The sequence below is a fragment of the Capsicum annuum genome, chromosome 6 (genome assembly GCF_002878395.1).
Source record: "Capsicum annuum cultivar UCD-10X-F1 chromosome 6, UCD10Xv1.1, whole genome shotgun sequence".
Taxonomy (NCBI): Eukaryota; Viridiplantae; Streptophyta; class Magnoliopsida; order Solanales; family Solanaceae; genus Capsicum; species Capsicum annuum.
In genome coordinates this window covers 213,655,625-213,681,668 of record NC_061116.1, presented here as the reverse complement: position 1 = coordinate 213,681,668, position 26,044 = coordinate 213,655,625, and the positions used below count along the sequence as shown (strand labels likewise).

Sequence of the window (26,044 nt, the reverse complement as noted above, 5' to 3'; positions counted from 1 at the left end):
AGGAGCATGTCTCGGAGAAATTTTGAATTTTTCGAATCAGGATTGGGTCATGTTTGGTTCACGATTCCAGCAGCTCATCTCGGCAGCGTCGCATCGCAGTGGGTATAGCGATGGAGTCCTCATCGCGTCATACTTGCAACTGATTCCAGATCAACATCCTGAGACAAGTCTTCTTTTGCGAGTATCACTTTTAGAATTTTTGCTCTGTTTGGAGCATCTGGTAAATTGACCATCAACCTGTACAGAAAAGGCATGAAAAGGGCATTAAGCAAGTGTTAAAAGAATTTCTTCAATAATATCTGCAAATTAGTCATTCCTCTTTTACCTGCGTAGCAGTCGCCTTATAACAGCTTCATCAAGGTCAAATGGCCTGTTTGTTGCTGCAGTACCAGAACTCGTTCAGTATCCTTTGTGCGTAACCCATCCCAATTCAGCATGAATTCATTTTTCAATCTGCACATTGCCTGATGTTCTTCTGGATTTTCCCTTCTTCTCAGCATACTATCAACCTTGAGAAAGCCGCATAAACAAACAGGAGACTAAATGGATCAGAAAAAGGATCGAATTTTAAAGCATGAAGGATGAAAGAAACATGCTAACGTCTAAGGAATCATACTTCATCTACAAAAATAATGCTGGGATCAATTTTATTAGCCAGCGAGAAGATAGCTTTTATGCATTTCTCACCCTCGCCAGACCACCGCGGCATTGGAAAAGAAAAATATTAAGGTTGTTCTAATGCTAAGAAACTAGTATGAACAACATCACCTATACTCAATAGACCACAAATAAGCTCCAACAAAACGAACCTTTGAACTGATACTTGACATTGAAATATTAATAAAATTTGCTCCCGCTTCAGTGGCAACGACTTTTGCCAGCATGGTTTTCCCAGTTCCAGGAGTACCAAACAAAAGTATTCCTTTGCAGGGCTGCGAATGAAATTGAAGAGCAATATTTTCTTAAATAATCACAAATCTCTAGATAATGCTTGAAAATTCAAGTCCCAAAAGGTGAAACAACAGTTGGAGTAACATTTTTCATCAAGCACAAACTTCTTGTCAAACTGCTCAGATGAAACAAACCCAAGAGTAAGAAATATAAGTAACTATCTTTATCTTCAAGTTTAACTGTGGAAGTAATGTGGTCAAACTTAAACCAACATTATTAGGTAATACTAATACTCTTATTTTAGTGGGAAAAGAAAATGGATAATAACAACGCTGGAGTAATTGATTCTTGAACAAAAAGGTCAAATACTTCCAAACTTTTATACAAGCTAATCTACTTAGACGAGTAAAATATGGATAAATTGCAGATGTAAACCTTGGTTAGTTGATTCTTGGAGAAAAGTTCAGGTCTTTGTAATGGAAGCATGATCAGCTCTTTTAATGTATCCTTGACACTTTCAAGTGCAACGATATCATCAAATGTCACCCCAATATCACTGGGGGGGGGGGGGGGAATGACATCAGCTAAAAGTGCCTTCTCAAACCCATTGTCTGTCTCAACATCCTACGTTGGACAAAAACTAGTTCATCAGTTCCTAAGTCAGTATCTGCCATATCAAATCAAGGAGCTTTTTATACAAATTTCGCAAAGCATCTGTTGAGAGTCAGCAACAAGCAAGGGTAGTTTAGTAATTATCTCAATTATACAGTCACTGTATTAGCAGTTAGTTAAGGGGTTGATCAAGATTAGTTAAGGCAGTTAGAAGTAGTTACTCATTGAACTAGTGTATAAATACCTTCCGAGTGTACAGTTCAATCAAGATAATCAATACATTCTACATGCTTTCTCTTAATTCTCTTCTTCTTCACTATTTCCTACTATACTTTCTTCATCAGTTATCCCTTATAGGGAGTACATAATCTACAGATTACACAGATTACAACATGGTATCAGAGCCTACTAGGCGAAGCTAGTCGATTCTGCTCAACTAATTTCTGTGACGATGCTACTGATTCTTTCCATCTCTTCTCTTCGCTGAAGCTTTGTTGAAAATTCTAGCAGATAACAATAGCGCCTCCTGGATTCAAAAATGCCTCATGTTCTAGTAGTGATCAAGCCTCTACCATGGATTACAATCACCCACCGTTCCTTCAACCCTCAGATGTAAGTGGCTCTCAGATAATTTTATTTCAATTAACTGGGGTTGAGAATTATGCAATATGGTATAGATCTATGAGAATTGCATTGTTGGGTACAAAAAAGCTAGGGTTGGAGGATGGTTCATGCCTAAAAGAAAGATTCTAGAATTGGGAAATCATTGGGAAAGGGTAAATGCCATAGTTCTATCTTGTCTTATGAATTCTGTGTCAAAGGGTCTGTTAGGAGGTATAATGTATGCTTCAAATGCTCAATCCATTTGGGAAGAATTGAATGAAAGGTTTCACAACATTATTGGGGCAAAAACTTTTAACATTCATAAAGAAATAGATACCTTGAGTCAAGGAACTACTTCGGTGACTGTGTATTATTCAACGCTAAAGGATCTTTGGGAAGAATTTGAGTCACAAGTTCCTGCTCCAGCCTGTAATTGTGGAAAGTCAAAAGAATATGTGCAACACATGCAGAAGATGAAATTGTTCCAGTTTTTGATGGGGCTAAACGATTCTTATATTCAGGCTAGAAGCCAAATCTTTTTAATGAACCCTATGCAATCAGTTAACCAGGCTTACTCTATGATCATCAGTGATGAGAGTCAAAAAACCATGAGTGCTAGTTCTGAGATATTAGGTTCTAATCCTACTGTAATTCAAGGGTCTTATGATGCTGTCATGTACTCAAGAACTGGAACTAGTGTTAATCACCACACCAAGAGGAATTATAATCGTGTGTGCGATTTCTGTAAAATGAAAGGGCATACCAAGGATGTTTGCTACAAACTGGTTGGGTATCCTCAAGATTCAAGAAAAAAAAGGAAGAAGTCATCTAATACAGCCTATAGTGTTCAAACTGAGGAGCCTGAATTTGAACTTCTGAAGAGACAAAATTGGTCTAGTGGTAGCCAGGCTACAGAACAAGCTGGTACACTCACGCAAGGCTCTCAACTAACTCAGAATCAGAAACACCAACTGGAAAACTGCACTATTTCTAAAGATCAATATCAGCATTTCCTCCAGTTCCTGAATCACATAAACAAATCAAAAGACATCTCATGTTCAGCTAATACTGCAGGTATTTGCACTGCATCAACGACATGTAACACCACCAAGAAGTGGATAGTGGACACAGGAGCCACTAACCACATGGTGTCTGAGTTGAGCATGCTTGACGCTCAGTCAATCTCAAAATCTAATCATCCAAGAAAGGTGTTTCTTCCAAATGGAGATATATCTATAGTAACACATACAGGAGCAAGCACTTTAACCAAAGGACACACCATCACTAATGTTTTGCATTTACCTCAGTTTAACTATAGCTTACTATCTGTTGCAAAATTAACTAATGAACTCCAATGCTCTGCTTCCTTTTTCCCTAACATCTTTGTATTTCAGGAGCGCTACAGTGGAAAGGTGAAGATAATTGGTTGACAAGAAGATGGCCTTTACTTCCTAACAAATAACTCTGCTATAGATGACAAAGACTTACATACTGCATCTAATGATTTAGCTGCTAAGTTTTCTGGTTATGTTACTGCTGATTTAGATATAGATACTTGGCATAAAATTTTTGGCCATGTCTTATCTACTGTTTTGAAGAAAATTCTAGTTGTAAAGACTAATGATATTGCCAACATACTGAATAAATGCCAAATTTGTCCCTGTGCTAAACAAATTAGACTCCCATTTCCTGCAAGAAGTATTAAAAGCATGTCTGTATTTGATCTCATCCACGTGGATTTGTGGGGACCTTACAAAGAACCTACATTTGCTGGAAATAGATTTTTCTTAATCATTGTTGATGATTTTTCAAGAATGACATGGACTTTTCTGCTTAAAGTCAAATCTAATGTATAGGAAGTCCTCAAAAAATTTCTTGTGTATGTTCACACTCAGTTTAACAAAATGGTGAAAGCAATTAGGACTGATAATGGGAATAAATTTGTAAATTCTGTTTGCACCAACCTATTCTCTTCTTTGGGAATCATACACCAAAGAACATGTGCTTACACCCCTCAGCAAAATAGTGTTGCTGAGAGGAAACACAGACACATTCTTGAACTAACTAGAGCTATAAAGTTTCAAGCATATATTCCCATACAGTTTTGGGGCTGTTGTGTACAAGCTGCAACCTATATTATAAACAGATTACCTAGTTTTATTATCAACAATAAAACTCCTTTTGAAAGATTATATGATAGAAAACCTTCTATAAGTCATCTCAGGGTTATAGGATGTCTTTTCTATGCTAAAATAGTTCAAGAACTAGATAAGCTTAAGTCTAGAGCAAGGCCTGCTGTACTTATGGGATACTCAGAAGTACAAAAGGGCTACATTCTTTATGATATTAAAACTAACTCTTTCTTTATCAACAGATATGTTATTTTCAAGGAAGATGTGTTTCCATTCACACTAGTGAAGCAAGATGCTAATCCAAGCATATTTCAATAAATTGAATTGAGCTATGAGGAATTGGAAGCCGGTGAAGATTAAATCCACCTCTATCATCTACAATTCCTCCACCACATCCCCCAGAAGTTGATCACCAAAGAAATGGTCATTCAATACCTCACACTGACCATATAGATAATATTCAGGAGCATAAAAGATTAGAAAGGGAAAGGAGGCCACCCCTGTTGATGAAAGATTTTGTGTCACTAAGTGTTCAAGATGGGCCCTATGCTATGGCCAACTACATAGCATATGATCAGTTTTCTTCTTCCTATTAGACATATTTCAGACATATTTAGCTAATATGTCCAATATGACTGAACCAAAAACCTTCAATGAGGCTGCTGCCGATCTAAGATGGATGGAAGCCATACAATCAGAAATTTCTGCACTTGAAGGTAATCAGACCTGGGAAATTGTTAAACTAGCTGAAGGGGAAAAGGCTATAGGATGTAAGTGGATTTATAAGATTAAATACAAGTCAATGGGTGAAATTGAAAGAGTAAAGGCTAGACTTGTAGCTAAGGGGTATAGTCAAAAGGAAGGGATTGACTATCAAGAGACTTTTTCCCCCGTAGTTAAGATGAAAACTGTCAGGACAATCTTACCCGTTGCTGCTCAAAATCAGTGGCATATACATCAGATGGATGTATTTAATGCCTTCTAGGGTGATTTGTTTGATGAGATTTATATGGAAATGCCTCAGGGATTTCAAAGTCAGGGGGAGAAGACAGTGTGCAGACTTAGAAAATCCCTCTATAGTTTCAAACAAGCTCCAAGACAATGGAATGATAAGTTGTCGGAAGCTTTGATCAATCTTCAGTTCAAAAAAAGTGAGTTGGATCACTCTTTATTCATCAAGAAATCAAAAGTTGGGGTTGTGATAGTTCTCATATATGTTGATGATATGCTCATAACGGGAGACAGTATCAATGCCATAGAAAAGACTAAAGCAGATTTAAAGAAGGTGTTCAAGATGAAGGATCTAGGAGAGTTAAAATACTTCCTAGGAATTGAATTTGCTAGATCTAAGCATGGAATCTTAATGCACCAAAGGAAATATTCCTTGGAACTCATTACAGAAACAGCACTAAGTGGTGCAAAACCTGCAACAATACCTGTAGATACAAACACAAAGCTGACAACCAAAGAGTTTGATGACTATATCAAAAACACTGAATCTTCTGTAGTAAATGATTCTTTAGCTAACCAAGGAAAGTATCAAAGGTTAATAGGTAAACTTCTATATCTTACCATGACAAGACCTGATATAGCATTTGCAGTACAAACTCTAAGTCAGTACTTACAACAGCCAAAATAGTCTCACATGGAAACTGCTATGAGAGTTGAGAGGTACATCAACAATCATCCAGGTCAAGGTGTACTTTTATCAAGTAAGAGCAACACTGATATCACAGCATACTATGATGCTGACTAGGCAGTATGTCCTCACACTAGAAAGTCAGTTTTAGGCTACTTTGTGAAACTAGGTGACTCACTGGTGTCATGGAAATTAAAGAAACAAAACACCGTATCTAGAAGCTCTGCAGAATTTGAATACAGGAGCATGGCTACAACAGTAACTAAATTAGTTTGGATCTTGGGATTGATGAAAGAGCTTGGCATTAAGGTAAAGCAACCTGTTCAAATATTCACAGACAGTAAAGCAGCAATGCAAATAGCAGCTAATCAAGTTTACCATGAAAGAACCAAACACATTGAAATAGATTGCCATTGCATTCGGGAGAAGATCAATCAAGGAATGGTGAAAACCAGATATGTTTCAATAAGGGATCAACCAGCTGACTTACTAACCAAAGGACTTACAAAAGTTCAACAGCACTATCTCAGCTCTAAGCTTGGATTGCAGGACATCTTCACTACTCCTAGCTTGAGGGGGAGTGTTGAGAGTAAGCAACAAGCAAGGGTAGTTTAGTAATTGTCTCAATGCTACAGTCACTGTATTAGCAGTTAGTTAAGGGGTTGATCAAGATTAGTTAAGGCAGTTAGAAGTAGTTACTCATTAAATTAGTATATAAATACCTACCAAGTGTATAGATTAATCAAGATAATCAATACATTCTACATGCTTTCTCTGAATTCTCTTCTTCTTCTTCACTATTTCCTACTATACTTTCTTCATCAGTTATCCCTATAGGGAGTACATAATCTGCAGATTACACAGATTACAACAACATCAGATAAGGAATGTTATAATCACCTTGAGTGACTTCTTCAAGCTCTTGGTATCATTTTGCTTTGCTTGTAAGAGTTCCAACTCATACCGAATGCTGTTAAATCGCAAAAGATTCCTGCAATTGTTCAATTCAACAATCATTACAGTCAGAGAAAATCATGGATAGGAGAATATCAAATGCTGCTTGTTCTATTACCTAACGGGAGATAAGACAAGCCTCATGTCAACATCTGCTTGAGTGTTCCGCATCAAATGATGGCTCAACGCCCATCCAACAACCTTCTCTGCACCTTCAAGCACCCAATAATTCAGCTTTTTTTTGCGAAAAAAAAAGCCACCTGGTTGACATAATTGTCTTTTCTTACTTTTTTTTTTGGTAATGAAGGATGTTATGATTCGGATAGAATAAGCAAACTACAAGTAAAATAAAGACAAGAACAACAACTTATGATAACCAGGGGCAGACCTAGGTGGTTCACAGGGGGTTCACCCGAACCCCCTCGGCAAAAAATTACGTTGTATATAGAAAGTAGAAAATCTATATTTATGTACATATATTAATGTTGAACCACATGAAACAAGACACTTAGATAGCCCAGTGGTGTTATTTTCACTGCCATCTCTTATTATAACAATTAAATGTACTGTACAACTCTTATTATGAAAAAAAAAACGCTAGGTGCTACAGCTATATAAATAAATAAATAAAATATTTTACATCCCTTGAAATTGTAAATTTTATTGGCTTTTTCACACATTTATATTTTTATTTTTCGAACCTCCTGAAGAAAATTCCTGGATCCACCAATAACACATAATATCCAATCAACCTATGATCTTAGCCTATAGTATAGTCAAAGCACATAAGTTAGCTCGATCAAATACTGTATAGATCCTACACCCTCACCCAAATCGTGTCGTATTGACACGGATGTGATAGAGATTTTGAATGATCTAAAAGACATAGTGATGTATATAATAGTGAAAATCTAAAGTATCCCACACATCCCTCAACCCCCTTCCCACAACTATATGAAGAAAAAGGAAGAATAGTGAAAGCAGCAGCTTACTTTTAACAGAAAAATTATGGTCTTTGATGCACAATGTCTCGAGTCCGTTGCATTCTAACCCAATCCGGCTTAGAACCTATATAAGAACGACAATCATATAGCAATAAGTAGTTAAAGACAGAATTCATGTCATTAATCTATTGAATTCATAAATCAATCATTCAACTTGTTCACACAATTTTAAAAAAAAAAAGAATATCAGAGAACAGTAACCTAGTCTTAGAATGCTGGAAATACATTGACAGAATTCTTGGGGAAATCAGGAATATATTGAGTCAACGAGGGTGGAATTTCAGTTTCAGAGGGATACTAAGCAGCTAAGAAATTGACTGAGCTACTCAACTTCTGCAGCAGCTGGAGTTGTTCCAGAGGGACAACAGGCAGTGAAGATTACTTACTTAACATGGAAAGGCTACACTAAGACGATCTTTACAGTAAGGTCAACTTATTGTTTTTACACAGGGGTTCAAATGGCCTTGGAAACATATTTGAGAAGTCAAGTCTCCATTTTAAGTTGGAAACATATCGTACTTTCTGAGGGGATTTACAAATGTGAGGTGAAAAATTGGTCATTCATAACTTTAAAGGTCAGAAAGCCTTACTGTTTTCAAGCTATTAAAATTTTCTCACTGTTAGGGTTTCAGCATCTTGATCCAGTTGTTGTTTCCAAGTAGACAGAAGTGCTTCATCCTGCAATACTCAAAGCCACTCAGTGATTTGCTAAAGAATTTAAAATTCTATAGAATGTAAAAAACAGACCTGCGGCATGTAGATAACCACTTTATTTGGGAAAAGTTTTGTCAAAAATTTATTTGTGCTTGCAACCTGTTTCCCCTTGTCTTGCATCTTCCCAAAACTATCCTAAACACGTTAAAATTCAGTACTATTTTAAAAAGACAATTAAGTTGTCATATGGCTGTGTTTATGCAACGGTAATACAACACAAGGGCAAATTCATATCCAGGTTTTTCGAATGTAAATGACACTATTTTGGAAAAGATAAATTTCTTTTAACAATGTAAACTACACCAAAGTTGGTGAAGTGGAAAAAGCACCTAAAATGAAGAGGAAAGGAACCGAAAGACAACGAAGAATTAGAAAAATTACTTAAAAAAAAACTGAGGACAATAAAGGCCTAATTCACGGCCATAAGTAAGAGGAACTTAGTTAGAATTAGAATATTTTTGTGGTTTGGTTTTATAAAATATTGGTTGAGACATTTATCAAAGAAGTAGCTGTTTTAGAAAATAAGCCTAGTTTCCAAACAAACAAGTAGTAATTTGTATCCAAATGCCTTAGTTTAATATCAAAGACATATCGTTATTCCAAAATTAATCCCCCCAAAATGCTCAACAGGACCCAAAAAAAAAAAGGTGAAAAAGAACACAGGCGGCCTACATGTAAAGCTGGGTTCTTTTCCCGTTATTTATAATTCGACATCCTCATTTACAAGATATTTTCAGCACTAACTGAAAGTTCTTAAAAAAAACTGAAGAGCTTATACCGGGAAGGCGAGCTCATATAAAGTGCTGCCCAATTTGGTGAAGAGAGATCCTTTAGGTTGTGACTGCAAAGAGTAAAATAGAAAAAGCATGTTTAGGCCTTATTTTGTCAAGCAATTGAAAGGATATATGTGTAAAAATATGGCATTGGGCATAACTTGACCCGAAGGGCTAGCTAGCTCATTAGGGAGTATTTACCCAAGTCCATATAAACAAACCACCACTCCAATACCCAACTAATGTGGGATTGTATCATCCCCTATGTACCTTAGAGCTTTTTTGTGCTTCTCGCTTTTAAGAAAGTTGGTTATTCTTTCAAATTGTTTTGCTTTGTAATGCTTTTACTTGCGCCGAGGATCCATCAGAACCAGTCTCTCTACCTTGTAGGGGTAAGGTCCCCATACTCTACTTGTGGGATTACATTGGGTATGTCATTGTTGTTGTTGTCATTGAGAGTGTGGGTGTATGCCACACTATGTAGTGTTCATATGTGTGTGTGTGTGAAAATGATTTGTGTGTTTGTGTCTGTGTTTGTGTATGCTGCATGTGCATGTATGCATTGATATATATAGCAAAACTAATGTCTCTTTTGTGATGCAAAGTTGATATTTTGAACTTTTTGCTATAATAAGAGTCCCCTCTCATCCTCTCGATCAAGCATCGGTCTCACAGAAATCCCACATATTAGTTTTCAAACGAACTTATTCTTATTTGTTGAAAGAAATCACACCTCAAACAATGTGTTAACTAGTAAATTTTCCAGATCATCCTGTCCAGTGCCTTCTAAGCGCAGTTCATCGACTGAGAGGAAGTGATGGAAAAATGCATTGGAAGTAAAACTATGACTGTGTACTTAAGAATGATGTTAATATATAAACTAAAGGTAAATAGTTAACTGGCATTCCAAAAGTACCTTTGCAAAAGAATCCGTGAGCATCTTCGCAAAGACCACCTAAATTAATGCCACATGGGATGGGTTTATCAAATTGGACGCCAACCTTTGCCGATGGACTATCTTTGAAAGACAATACAATCTTCCCTCTAGTTCCAAATGCTGGGCCCCTGGAACAATGGAACAAGATAGAGAAGGTTAAAAATAACAGACTCGGATTGTACGAAAACATATGAATGGGCGGTTGCAGAACAAGATGTGGTACAGGAGATAAAGTACAATTCACTGGCTACAAATGCAGAAAAATAACGATTATGTGTTAACTTTATAAACTAAACAAATAAAATATGAAGTAACAAATACTCCTATCCCAATTATGTGAAGGTGTTTGACTGACACAGTAATACATAAATATGACCCTAAACTTGACACCAAATTTTAACTTTGACCTTAAACTTTGATAGTGCACAAATAAGACCTTTAACTATTCAAAACCTGAACAAATATGACCTCCGATTTTTCAACCTGCATGCGTGAGTTTCACTCGCGCCTACGTGGAAAGCTCATCAAATCACACGGTGCCACATCGTTAAAAGGGTTGACTTGGAGGAAGTTCATATTTGTGCAGTTTCGAATAGTTAAAGGTCATATTTGTGCACGGTCAGAAATTTGTTTAGATATAAGATACAGATCATTTAATAGTGCAGAAGAGTTGTTGTTGAGGTTTGTAGGAAAATTAGAATTTACATGATGGGAGTCGAGTCAAGTGCAGAAGTAGAACCAATAAATCTGACTCTATCACCTGAACATCTTCAACATCAGTTATTAGTACAAAGAAAAACAACAACATCAACATGCCTAGTGTATTCCCACAGAGTGGGATCTGAGGAGGGTAGGTGAAGTAGAGTGGTTGTTTCCAATAGACCCCCAACTTTTTTTTCTATATTCTTTTTTCTTAGTAAAAATAAAATATGAAGAAAAAAAAATGCAAACTCCTGAATATTCAAAAACAAGGGACTAACCAAAGGGCAGTCAATACCTGTCATAAAGATGGTGTTTTTTGATGGCCCGGCTAAAGAGGATATACTGTCATTAGCAGTTGGGCTAGATGATGCTTCAGTGCCTTCGATTGGCTCAGCATCCTTCACAGATAGTCTCTAAATGATATGAAAATGTATCCATGATTTGCATCTGAGTCTGACCACATCAATAAAAATGCAAGAGCCACAAAGGGAATAACAAAGTCTAGAAAATGACATGAATAATTTTAAAAGGTATCCATGATTTGCATCTGAGTCTGACCACATCAATAAAAATGCAAGAGCGACAAAGGGAATAACAAAGTCTAGAAAATGACATGAATGATTTTAATAGGCCACTGACTCTAGATTTAACTGAAAAGAACTCTAACTCGTAGAAATAAGATCGATGACATGCAAAATCAACCCCAGGAAAGAAGAAATTTCATAAATTTCATCTACTGTCTTTGCATCCCCTCAATATGTCTATAGCCCCTTTATAGGTCTATAAGACGGAACTCAAAGTACGTCTTAAATGCTAGGTGGCCCACTAGTACTACTTCAAGGGGGGTCAAGAACAACAAAAATGGAAAAACAATTAAGGTTAATTATGCAATGTTCCTCAAAAGCATAATAAGTAATTTCATCTTACAAAAGTTTCGCTATCAAAAATGAGCAATTTGGCTCCATAAAAATGTGCAAGTGCCTTCACCAGAATCTCCTGGATATATTTCTGATCCTAGAAAACTAAAGCAGAACTGGTCAGTAGATTAATATCGATCAAGCACTCCAATGAGAAAAATGAAATAATAACAATACAAAATAAGTTAAATAATTACAGAGAAAATAACAAACCTGCAGGACTAGAAAGCAAAATTCTTGGGTTGACTGCAGGAAGCTCATTGTTAAGCTATCATCTACTCTTGTTAGATTCGGACAGAATAAAGCAAACTACAAGTAAGAGAAAAACAAGAATAACACAATAGATTTACGTGGAAACCCTTGCGGGGGAAACCTTGGGCAGAGCCAGAGAAATTTACCTATAAAAGGAGAGGAGTACAATGTATATAATGTGCGTATTTTCTAAATACTCAAAAAAACCCACTAAATGCACTTATATAATACGTGCATACAGATAAGTCCTAGGCCCAAAAACATAAAGGTGCATACTGGCTCCGGGATGAGGCCTATCCTACGCTACCACCACAGAACCCATTAAAAATCACAAACATGAGTCACACCGCGAAACTTTCAGGGCCGAATCAATAAAATTCTGGTCACAGCTCTAATAATTTCAACCTTGACACGAATTTTAATTCACAACTCAAATCCATCTCAAGACAAACTCTCTACCTCATCCACAAAAGCCCCTAAGGGCACATCTTAACAGCTAACAACAACCAAGTCCAAGCAATGCTTAAACTCGGCACTTGGTAGTGTCTTGGTCATTATAGCAGTAGGGTTATCATGGGTACTAATCTTACTCACCACAATATCACCACAACCAATAATTTCACGCACAAAATGATACTGAATATCGATGTGCTTTGTCCTCTCATGAAACATCTGATCTTTCATAAGGAAGATAGCACTCTGACTGTCACAAAAGATCGTAGTAATCTGTAAGTCTTTTCTAAGTTCACCAAACCGACCCTTCAACCAAATAGCTTCCTTGAAAGCCTCTGTAATAGCTATATACTCTCCTCAATAGTTGACAAAGCAACCATAGTCTGTAAGGTAGCTTTTCAACTGATAGAACAACCACCAATGGTGAAATCATAGCCACCTTTTATCATGGTCTCCTGCAAAATCAGAATCAACTTACTCGATTACTCCATCTCTATTTTGCCCAAATTGCAACAAATATCAGCAGATCCATGCAAGTATCTAAATATCCACTGAACTGCTTCTAATGTTCTTTGCTAGGATTTTCCATGTATCTGCTAGCTGCACTAATAGTATTAGATAAATCTGGTCGAAAACACACCATCGCATACATAAGAGACCCGATGGCACTAGAGTATGGAACTCGAGACATATAGTCACGCTTATTGTCTGTCTTTGGAGATAACGTGGCCAAAAGTTTGAAGTCATGAGCTTCTAATGGAGTACTTACATGCTTGGTATTTTGAAAATCACAAACATGAGTCGCACCGCGAAACTTTCAGGGCCGGATCAACAAAGTTCAAGTCACAACTCTAACATCTCTATATATAGTTGACTATGTACTACTAACAAGAACAAAATTCTAAATACATCAATACAACACAATGATTTAATCTTCTTTCTTCTCTTTTCTTCTCTGATTCAAAGATGGTTGATCTACTCCAATCTCTTCCTCTATTTCTCTGGTACAGTGATTTACTCTTAGTGTGAGTTACTGCATTATTCTTCATGGTATTAGAGCTTACTAAATTGAATTAGTGCTCTTGTCGATTCAAAAATTTTTGTTTTAAATTTTTGGTGTTCATCTACACATTTAAGAATTTTTGAATTCTGGTAATTTCTTGGTTACTCTGAAAGTAACTGCTTGACTAAGTGAGTTGCTCTGAAAGGAACTCTACTCTATTGAAGATGAATTTTGATGTGCAAAGAATTGGATCAGTTTCCAACAATAGTGGATCAATCCCACGGCCACTGCAGCCTCCATTAGATTATAATCATCCTCGGTTCTTATCTATGGCAGATGTATCAAGTACTTCTCTTGTGTTTTTTCAATTAAAGGGGATTGAAAACTATGTTGTATGGAGTAAGGCTATTTGAATTGCACTACGAGGGAGTAACAAATTTGATATAGTTGATGTCTCTTGTAAGAGAAAAATTCTTTACTGGCCCGGGAAACGAATAGGAAAGAGTCAATGCTATAGTACTTTCTTGGCTTATGAATGCAGTTTCTACTGAACTGCTTGGAGGGGTACTGGTCCATGCCTCGACTGCATATTTTGTATGGTTAGATCTTAAGGAAAGATTTGATAAAATAGATGGTTCAAGAACTTAGAATTTGCATCAAGAAATTGCAACCATGACTCGGGGAGCTGAAAGATTTATAGGATGGGTTTGAACCTTTTGAGCCTGTGAAAAATCAAGAGAGTTCTTGGCTTATCTTCAAAGACAAAAGTTATATCAGTTTCAAATGGGCTTAAATGATACATATTCCCAAGTATGAAGCCAAATTTTGTTGATGACACTACTACCAACTGTCAACATGGCCTACTCTATGATCATAATTGATGAGAATCAAAAAATTGTGGCTCAATTTATGCATGCGATGAGTCTTCTTGGTCCTGCTCCTAATGCAATTGATGCAGTTGCCATGTACTCTAAGACTAGCTATCAAGGTGTTAGTTATCAAGGTAACTATCAAAAGGAGAAAAGAAACTATGTGTCAACATAGAATCCTCGTGTTGTGTGTGATTACTGTAAAATAAAAAGTCATTACAAGATAGATTGCTACAAACTTGTTGGTTACCCTCCTAGACATCCTAAACATGGAGAGCACAAGATTCAAAATGAAGCTAGAACTGGCTATGATCACAGTACAAGCAGAGGAAAGTTGCTTCAAGTGCTCACAATGTTGTGGCTGAGGATTGGGTAAGCATTATCAAAACCAAAGTCCTGTACTGCTATCTTTGCCCCCAAGGTTCACACATGAGAAATATACTTAGATTTGCAAGATGCTGGAACAACACAATCAAGTGACATCTTCCATATCATCTGTTAGTGCATCAAATATGTCAGGTATTGGCAGTGACGTGATGGTTTGTAGTAATCCACTTAAGTGGGTTATTGACACAGGTGCTACAAACCATATGACTGCAAATATTGATCTTCTAAAAAAAATTCAATATCTCAATCCAAAAAGAGTAATACTACCCAATGGAGATGTGTCACTAGTGACACACATGGGGTGTAGTGATATATCTAAAAATAGTACTATCCAGAATGTTTTTCATCTACCTCAGTTTAAATACAATTTATTATCAGTCTCAAAGGTTACTAAGCAACTTAACTATTCTACTACATTCTTCCCTAACTTTTCTGTGTTTCAGGATCTTTAATTTGGAGTGGGAAGGTAAAGGAATTGGCAGAGAGAAAAATGGACTATACTTATTGAGATAAAAGCTTCCGGGACATGGCAAAGTAGCAGTGTGTTCAATACTCAAAATACAAATAAATCTAATATAAGGCTATGGCGTAGTAGGCTTGGACATGTTCCTTTTAGGATACTATCTCACATATTTTCTATTTAAAAAATTCTTGTAAATGACAATATAAATAAATGTTAAGTCTGTCCATTTGATAAACAAACTAGGCTAGCCTTTCCTTCTAGCAGTACATCTAGTGTTAAAGCTTTTGACTTAGTACATATGGATCTCTGGGGTCCTTATAAGGTTCCTACTTATGATGGACATAAGTACTTCTTAACTGTTGTGGATGATTTTACTAGAATGACATGGGTGTTTTTACTCAAGCTGATGTCATTATTGTTCTTAAGTATTTTTTGTCTTACATTCAAACCCAGATTAATACTTGTGTAAAAGTGATTAGAACTGATAATGGTACTTAATTTGTCAATCACATATGTTCTGAACTCTTTGTAATTCTAGGCATAACTCATCAAACTTCTTGCTCATATACACCTCAGCAAAATGGTGTAGCTGAGAGGAAACATAGGCATTTGCTAGAAATAACAAGAGCTATTAGGTTTCATGCTAATATACCTTTAAAGTTTTGGGGACACTGTGTGAAAGCTTCTTCATATCTAATAAAGAGGCTTCCTTCTTCTATATTAAGATATATCACACCTTATGAAAAACTGTACAACAAGAAACCTGCACTAGATCATCTAAAGGTCTTAAGTTGTGCTAAGGTAGTACATGAATTAGATAAACTTAAGCCTAGATCAAGTAAAGCTATTCACATGGGTTATTCGGATACAAAGAAAGGTTATATCCTTTATGAACTTACTGACAAGATATTCTTTGTTAACAAGGATGTCATTCTCTTAGAAGATATATTTACATTCAAGGATACTATGACTTAAGCTTCACAATCGTTATTTCCTATATGTGACTTGACAGTAGGAAGTAGTGATGAGTTAGATATTGATATGATAGGAGTTGAGCCCGGTTCACAGTCATAAGCACCTGTTGGTAACAACTCACAACCTCAACCAACTATTGAGAATGACTCATAATCATAATCTTATGCTGAACAACTATAAAATACAACTAGTACTACTCTAGTCCAGTCAACTATAGTTCCTGTTGCATAAATTCTTGCTATAACAAGATACTCCACAAGAAGAATAACAAGACAAAATGCTGCTAAACTGCCTCAACAAGCTACTACATACCCTGATCAAAGAAAATCCACCAGGGGCACACATCCACCTAGATGGATGAAAGACTTTGTGTCATTAACTATAAATGACAACATCTTATATTCTCACTCAAACTATGTTTCTTTAATCTTTCTGATAAGTATCAATGCTACTTATCTAACTTCTCAAACCTTATTGAACCAACCACTTATGCAGAGGCAGTCAAAGATGCTAGGTGGGTAGATGCTATACAATTTGAAATAGCTGCTTTTGAAACAACAATACTTGGCAGGTGGTCACTCTTCTGGAAGGAAAGTATCCTATAGGGTGTAAATGGATTGACAAAATCAAGTGCAAAGCTTCAGGACAAATAGAACGATTCAAGGAAAGGTTGGTATCAAAAGGGTTCAGTCAAAATAAAGGGATAGACTATCAAGAAACCTTTAGCCCAATGGTAAAAATGGTTACTCAGAGGACTGTCTTGGCTATTTTGCAGTAGCTAGGAATTGACATATCCTTCAAATGAATAAATACAATGCCTTTTTACAAGGTGATTTGGAAGATGAGACTATATGAAACTTCCACAAGGTTTTAAAAGTCAGGGGAGAGACTGGTGTGCAGACTTTCAAAATCCTTGTATGGATTGAAGCAAGCACCAAGACAATAGAATGCAAAACTGCATCAAGCCTTGATTAGATATAACTTCAAACAGAGTCAGTATGATCATTCTCTTTACATTAAAGAGACAAGTGAAGGAATAGTTGTTGTACTAGTTTATGTAGATGACATACTAGTGACTGGTAGCAAACTTGATCAAATAAGTGAAAACAAAGAGGTTCTTCACAAAGCTTTTAAGATAAAGGATCTTGGAGAACTAAAGTACTTCCTAGGCATTGAATTTACAAGGTCTAAACAAGGAATTGTGATGCATCAATGGAAGTGTGTAGTGGAATTAATCTCAAAAACAGGTCTCAACTGCTAAACCACCACCTACTCCACTTGCTACTATAGACAAATTAACAACTACAAAATATGATCAACATACTTCAGATGATGCAAGGTCAAAAGATAAAGTATTAGCTGATCAAGGATATACAAGGTAAGTTGTTATGCTCACAGTAATAAGACCAAACATAGCATATAGTGTGTAGATCTTGAGTAAGTTCTTGCAGCGTCCAAAATAGTCTCACATGAATGCAGAACTTAGAATCATCAAATATATAAAAGGAAAATTAGAATAAGGTATTCTCATGTTTAGATCAAAAGAAGATGTTTTTATAGCTCATTGTGATACAGATTGGGTTGCATGTGCTTTCTCTAGGAAGTCTATTACAGGCTTTACTATTAAACTAGGTGAATCTCTAATTTCTTGAGAGTCAAAGAAACAATGAACTGTTTCTAGGTTTTTAGCTGAATCAGAGTATAGAAGCCTTGCTTCAACAGTTGCAGAACTTACATAGCTAGTTGGTTTGATCAAGGATCTAGGTGTTCAACTACAACTACCTCTGACCATCTTCAGTGATAGCAAAGCAGCTTTGTAAATAGATACAAATCCTGCAGCTACCATGAGGAGACTAAACATATAGAAATAGACTGCTACTTTGTAAGGAAAAAGATCCAACAAGGGCTGATCAAGATTGAATATATATTCACTCATGCCCAACCCGCAAATGCTTTCACTAAAGGCTTAACCAAGGTTCAACATAAATACTTAATGTCCAAACTTGAGCTTGTCAATCTCTTTGCAGTGCCAAGTTTGAGGAGTAGTGTCAATAAGTTTGTTACATTGTTGAATTCAGTTAGTTAGTTGACACCGCACTATTAAGCTATCATCTACTCTATATATTGTCGACTATGTACTACTAGCAAGAACAAAATTCTTAATACATCAATACAACACAATGATTTACTCTTCTTCTCTTTTCTTCCCTGATTCTAAGATAGTTGATCTTCTCCTATCTCTTCCTCCATCTCTCTCTCTGCTTACACTAATTTACTCTTAGTGTGAGTTACTGCATTATTCTTCAATAACCATCAAAATAAGATGAGGCAGGGATAACCTTGGGTAAACGGCAACATCTAATAAAAGAGTAATGTCCATTGTATGAACCAATGTGATCCATTCAATACCCTATTGCACGTCTAAAATTTGATATCTAGTACGTCGACAATATAAAAAGGGGGCCTTGCATTGTTTAAGTCAAGAACGAGAACGAGTATGGCTCTGATACTAAGTTGAAATATGTAATCTATCTCATCTAAAAATTTCAATTGTTAAAATGAACACACTTTTAATTCATTGATTAATTAATTTTTTTTATGACCGAGAAATTCATCTAAGGCCAACCCTTAACCAACCGTAGCTTTGAAATTTGAGAATAATGGGACCGCGCCTCTACCCTTCTCTATGTAAATACCAATACAAGGCTTAGTTTGCATGGCGCGAGGTTCAAATATGTGACCTAAGTATTGAAAGAAAGTAATACCCTAAAACCATATCATATAGAAACAAGATTGTCTTAGATAAAAACATAGAAGTAGTCAATTGGAACAGGATTAGAGACCTTTCCACATTCACAAGTGATTATTTTTCTTATATAGAAATGGATCTGGGAGACCACTTTTTATTCATCCCACAGTTGTGGAACTTAACATTTATATTTAACCACTTGAAAAAATATTGTAACTCACTTGAAAAATTCAAACCAATTTGACTACTTTATCCTTTGCTTACATCATGGTCATGCTTTGTCTAAGGGATAACACTTAGTATAGACCCCATTTTCAATTTGGGAAAGAAAAAGAACAGTTAATTCAATAAACCAAGTACTTGCACTATTTAATGATAATTTATATTTCCTAGCACTTCAACAAATTCTTAGACAAAAGCACCGGTGAACGTTTTCATAATACTATATAGAATTTGTGAATGTTCTTATATATATCTTACTATTTTATTAAAGTTTATCTTGCATTTTAGGTAATAGTTGGGAGTTGGGACCAACAAAATTACTATATTCTTTTCCTTTTTATGAAGTCACTATTTAAATTGATCTGCATTAGCTCAAAGGTCTCAAATTTTTTTGTCTAACATAAATATTACATACCAACTTCTTTTTTCTTTTTGCAAAATTAATTAATTCACTAATAAGTTAACATGAACAAAAATTAAAACCTGTCTAACATATAGTGAAAATATTTTTATAATGAAAAGAAAATATTTTTATTTCTTAACTAGAATATAAGAAAATATAAGAAGTATCAGGAAATGCCCGAAAGACCAAAGAACTCAAGAGAAAAAAATAAAGGAAACTAAATAGATTTCCAGCTATACAATGGTAATTGGATTATGCTATGTGATCTGGTTGCCTACTTGACTACCTTAAGTAATACGGAAAGTCATCGAATGATACTTCTATATTTTGTCCGTCAATGATTGCAGCATAAAGTTTTTCAATAACTGCAGCAGATTTTGAAGACATCTCTGAAGTTGAAGCAAGCATTAATCCTGTAATCCACCATCTTTTCTCCAACATCTGTTAATAAATAAGTTTTTTAGTTATGTATGGATCAGTTTGCGAGCTCATAGCAACTAGGCCAAAAGAAATGGTTCAGCGAATGACTTAGCATTGCCTGTACCAATGGATAATTCAAAATCAGCAGCATTATTGCTGCCGATATTTGCAGCTGATTCTAATTCAAGGCCATCAAGCTTGTACCAATGGATAATTCAAAATCAGAATATCATGACTAACAACGGAAGGAGGCATGCAGCACATTTCTTGGGTGTTTTTTACCACTAACCTGAGATGTCGGTTTCAAGGAAAATAGATCTCGACATGGGTTTGGAAATACCGACAAATCAAAAGCACGAGCAATAGCTAAAGCATCTTCTACCTGGTTTTCGATATTCAACAGTTTTCCTTTTCCGGAACTGGTCCCAACATCTGATGGCGACTCCAATAGTAACTGAACAATCTATATAGAACAATGTCAAGGATATTCAATCATATAGATGAGAAATAGTAAAGAATCACAAAAACCGTAAGGACTGAGCAAATACAAATGGAATCAGAATAGCTCCTACAGCAATATGTAGAGGATACGTAAACATTATTTTCTGCTTGACTTAAGACAACTTCATCGCCTGAATTGAGAAAGCAAAAATAATATTTGCTGATGGTCTTTCCATTGACTTGCACATGGCCGCTTCCTTTTCTATCAAGCAAAGCCACCCACTTGCCTTGATGCTGATCATGTGCACAAACAATGAGTAATCTATATAGATTATGAAGTTCACAACCTTAGAAAATAGTCAAACAAATGTCAAGTAATGGAGTCCATCGTTATGCGACCGGGCCAGTCATTGGAACGGGCGATAAAAAATTATATTATTTATATATTATTAAAATTATATTTTATGTATATACAATAAATGTTAACCTCTTCGATTATTTTTTCTTCAAATTTTGAACCCTTTTCGTCGAAATCCTGACTTCACCTCAGTATGCGACATGTTCATATTTAAATTTCTATATATGGTAATCTCTCAAGAAGAAAAGTGCCTAAAGATAGTTTTCTCCAACTGCCTGAAGAGATTCCAATAAATGTAACAGTGCCCAAAGAGAATTTTTGAAGATACTACAGATAATTCTGATCCAGAAAAGATCTGTGCATTAGCATTGAAAAGAAAAAATCATTTCTTTTAATTTATTTTGAAAAGCAACTTCATACTAAAATTTTCACTAGTAGACAGTGTGTTTCAAATTATGGCAAACAGACTTAAACTGTTGAACAATCAGGAAAGTCAAGGCAGTCCAAATGTAGAGCACTACATCTACAAGCCATATAAAGCACGTCATCGCAGCAGCAGGAGTGTCTTGGTTCGCACTAACCACCAAAAAAGTCTTATTTAGAGGAAACAGGAAAGTCAAGGAAGTCCAAATTTAGAGCACTACATTTACAAGCTTTATAAAGCACGTCATCACAGCAGCAGGAGTGTCTTTGTTCGCACCAACCGCCAAAAAAGTCTTATTAACCTCTACTGTTGGGTTCTGCACAATATACATTCTATTAGATATCAAATCTATAAACCACTATTCAACAAAAAACTAGTTAAAGAAAAACAAATACTACTAATATAAAACGTCCGGATACTCTAATATGAGTCGGTACCAAGGCTTGTCCGATACAAAACCTGAATGACATCAAAGACTCTCCTAAGAAAATAGAAAAGATAAATAAAGTGTTTCCTACGTCCATTTTTTGTTTGTCCATTATTGACTTGACATCAAAGACAATTTTATTATATCACCTTTTTCAATATAATAAATCTAATAAATATATTGTTAAATGATTATAAATAATAACAAGGGTAAATTAGGAATTAAAAAGATAAATTATTTTTAAACTTATAAGAAAAAATTAGCAATAAATAGATAAATTATTTTTAAACTGGATATGTAAAAAAGTTGACGTTATATTTGCAGTATACCTTGCCTTCTGTAAGGTGTGACTAAAGTGGAGGGACTAAGGAAGTAAAAAACAAAAAAATACTTGCCTACGTTAGCCGCGGCCTCAGCCTTTTCATCAGCTATGTCGTTAACTTTTTGGTCAGCTACGTTGCCAGCTTCAAGTTCTGGTTGATCAGTTGAGTGTAACTCCTTTGAATTCTCAGATGGCAGCATCAATTTTTTTTTCCAAAGTATCCACATTGTCATCCCCCTAAAAAATCAATTCACACCAATCAAAAAGAACCAAAAATGAATCAACTTACTCATCAAAAGCTTAACAAAAACCCCAAAAAAAAATAAGATAAGTAGAATTTTGAGTGAATCCTTAGACGTTTCAGAAAAGGAGGTATATCACCTACCAAAAATATTAATTTACTAACCAAACACTTAACAAAAAGCAAAAAAAAAAAAAAATGAATGAAGTAGAAATTTGAGTTCACCTTTAGACGCTTCACAGAAGGAGGTGCATCATCCACCTTAAAAAAATTGAATTTGATACAATCAAGGAAGAGAAAAAAAAAAGAATCAATACTCATCGAATGCTTAACAAAAAACTAAAATAAAATAACTGAATGAAGTGAAAATTTATATGAACGTCTGGATGCTTCGAAAATGGAGGTACATCATCAGATGAAGATGATGGCCTCTTGTTTCCGGTAGACGGTAAGGAACCAGTCGGTTGTTTTGGTGATACCATTTTTGTTGAGTGAAAGAGAGGAACTTCTTGATTTTTTGGCTTGTTGCTTTGTTCAACTTTGCTATTGATACTTCAGTAGTGTTGGATTTTTGAAAGATATTAGAGTTTAGACAGGTAAGCACAGTTGGGCAGAAGAGTAATTAACCAAAAAAAAAATATTTGAATTTTTATATTTCAATGAGATTACATTAATACGGAGTATTCTACCGTATAAGTCATTTATTATTGTAAGAAAAAGCATAAATATCATTAAAGGACCCGTTTGATAACGAATTTTTTTCTCTTTTTTCCGGAATTGAACTTCAGAAATGATTGGTCATAAAATTTGGAAAATTATATTTTTACGTTTCGAGAATTTTTAAAATTCCAAAAACAATAAAAAAGCTGTCACTTTTTCACTCCCAATTACCGATTAAAATTCAAAAATAACTCAAATTCATTTAATTGCCAAGCAGAACTTTCATTTTCAAATATCATTGTTCAGTTTGAAAGTAAAAATTATTTTTTTTTCTATTTTCACAATGAAACATGGTTAAACGCTAACTTTTTTTTTGGAGGGGGAGGGGGGTATTTATTGTTTATTAATCAAGTCAAAAGCTTGTCCTAAAAAGGTTAAGTGATTGTTGTAAATATAATTTGGTTTTTAAGACCGGAATCAAATTCTACAGTGAACTAAGATTCGTTGTTCAGTATCGCAAAGAAAATAAGTTGGAACAATTATTTGATTTTCATGATTAAGATTTTTGTTTTAAACTATATAACCAATAAATCAAACTAACTAGAAAATGGGTTGATATCATGATTAAGAAGCCTAAAGTTATGATTTCTTTATTTGCCGGATTCATTCTCACTATGTTATATAATCTAGCCAAATTAATCTCTACCGATCATGAATCTTTTTTTACCACAGAAATCTCTGGACCAATATGTTTAGTAATTTTCTACTGTTATTCAGTCGAACTTATAACCCTAGCAAAACCAATTAATCTATTCACTTAAATTGCATCAAAGCTTCGTTATCCTTAACCTCCACTTTTACCAACATGGGTTGTGGTGCAGTGGATGGAGCTGCTCCACCCTGAACCAGAGGTTGAGAGTTCGACCCTGGGCATGGAGAAAACTCTGTTGGGAGCGCTACCCCCGAATGGGGCCCTACCCGGCGCTAATCCGGATTAGTTGGACTCCAATGTGGGTACCGGACACCGGATGGGAAACCAAAAAAAAAAAAACCATTCACTTTTAAATCCCAATCATTAAACTATTAAGGGAAAAAACTCAAATATGTCATTGAACTATTAGAAATGGTTCATCTATGTCATCCGTTAAAATTTTGATCTCGTTTATGTCATTACTGTTACAAAATAGGCCCATTTATGTCATTATTTTGTAACGGTGATTTTGTAAAACCACCTTTGCTATATGGACTCTTATTAGAGGTCCACATCACCAAACTACACACACTGAAAATATTACTCATTTAAAAATTTTAAATAGTATAACCATATTTGATTTTACTCTATCCAATATCAATTAAATCAAATAATCAAAAAATTTAAAAAAAAAAAGTTTGAAAATCCAATGAAAATCGTTTATAAAAAAAACCCGCAGATACAGGAGGGATGAAATTGAAATCTACAAGTATTGCTACTGTTTTGCGTATTGTTCATTATCATTGATGAATAAGTTGTTTTTTTTCTTTTTCACAACCAAGCGATTAATGGGTTGAAGATTCTGCCATTCAAAACAAAAAAGAAGGCAAGATAAATAAGTAAACATAATAAGTGAAAGTAAATCATCCCCAAAAACTAAGTTCAACCCTTGAACAATGTATCCTTGGCATAAGCCAAGTTGTTCATAGAAACAAACTCGTGTTGACTAAACTCCAACATGCAGGCTCTGTAGAAGCCATTAGGCCATGCACATCCCTTCAATTACACAATATACACTTCTGATATATTTAACAATAATTCATCAATGAGACGAGCAATATGCAAAACCATCACAATATTTGCAGTTTTCAGTTTCATCGAAATCAACCCCCACCCCCCCCACCCACTCACACACAACAAAGCAGTATTTTCAGTTTTTTTGTAAACGATTTCATTGCATTTTCAAACTTTCTTTTTTAAAAAAAAAAACCGGTTATTGAATTTGATTGATATAGGATAGAATAATATGAAAAATGGTTATGTTATTTAAAATGAGTCTTTTTTAAAATGAGTAATACTTTTACTAGGTCTAATTTGGTGATGTGAACCACATAGCAAAGGTTACTTTACAATACCACCGTTAAAAAATAATGGCACGAATGAGCCTGTTTTGTAACAACAATGACATAAACGAGCCAAACTTTTAACGGATCGCATATATAAACCATTTCTAATAGTTCAATGCTTCGAAGTGACATTGTTCAACAAACACCTAATCTTAGAGTCGCTCTCGAGAACAACAAAATATGATAGCATTGTTAGCCGGCGGCCAGTCAATTAACTAGCTAGTATCATTGTGTAGTTAAACAAATAGTAATAAACAGAATGACTCAATTATATAAAAACATAAGAAGAACTGACATTCTACAAAAGGCCCGTCAAACTATAGATAAGGAACCAAGATACTCATAATATTGTTTAAGAACATGCATAGTATAGAATTCCATAACATCAAGTAAAAGAAAGGAGAAAGTGAAACACTAAGTTGATTATCTCTTCGCTTCCACCTCTCTCCGTGTTCTTGCCTCCCAAAGAATCTTTGGCGTTTTTTGTTGCCCGCCTCTTCAATATGTTTTCTAGCATGTTTTTATGACCTAAGATGTGTGGGAATTCAAAATTCACAGGATCAATTTTTTCTGCCTTGTCTAAGCTCACGCTTTGTGGGGATTGCAGACGATCCTGAATAGTAATAAAGTTGCTCTTTTTTTCTGGCTCTTCTGTCAGTCTCACTTCATGAGGTCCGAGGTCCTTAGATGAGTCCGGCAATTCTTCTTCCGTCTTTTGCTTCAAATCAATTAAAAATCATTTTAGTTTGATAGTGTTCATCTAATGCATTTTCTATACACATAAAACTATTATAACTAACATTCCATAGAAGACAAACAACTTAGCAAGGTTAATATACAATATTCTTTTTTTAAGATCGTGATGTCTGGATCAACTTTTGTGCACCTCATGATATTTCACGGGGTACCTGTAATAGATGGTTCATAAAGTGCTGAAAGTTGGAAAGTACTTAATAGGCCCCTACTCATAAGTGTCTATGCATGTTGAAATCAGTTCTTA

The 26,044-nt window shown here is 35.3% G+C and overlaps 1 protein-coding gene across 1 annotated transcript; it reads right to left on the bottom strand.

Annotated features, from left to right (window-relative positions):
- LOC107853124 lies at positions 1-22,769 on the bottom strand. The gene is given in 29 exon segments (XM_047414562.1): positions 1-237; positions 326-386; positions 389-509; positions 617-701; positions 811-932; positions 1,327-1,515; positions 6,778-6,847; positions 6,950-7,043; positions 7,824-7,899; positions 8,426-8,447; positions 8,449-8,513; positions 8,583-8,684; positions 9,328-9,390; positions 10,056-10,126; positions 10,239-10,387; positions 10,442-10,506; positions 11,240-11,374; positions 11,889-11,975; positions 12,092-12,187; positions 18,070-18,133; positions 19,941-20,067; positions 20,193-20,271; positions 20,364-20,537; positions 20,666-20,809; positions 21,338-21,449; positions 21,540-21,613; positions 22,124-22,222; positions 22,513-22,548; positions 22,668-22,769. Coding segments are annotated over 29 exon segments (2,802 nt in total). The 3' UTR covers positions 1-119.
- Positions 22,770-26,044: the final 3,275 nt, after the last annotated feature.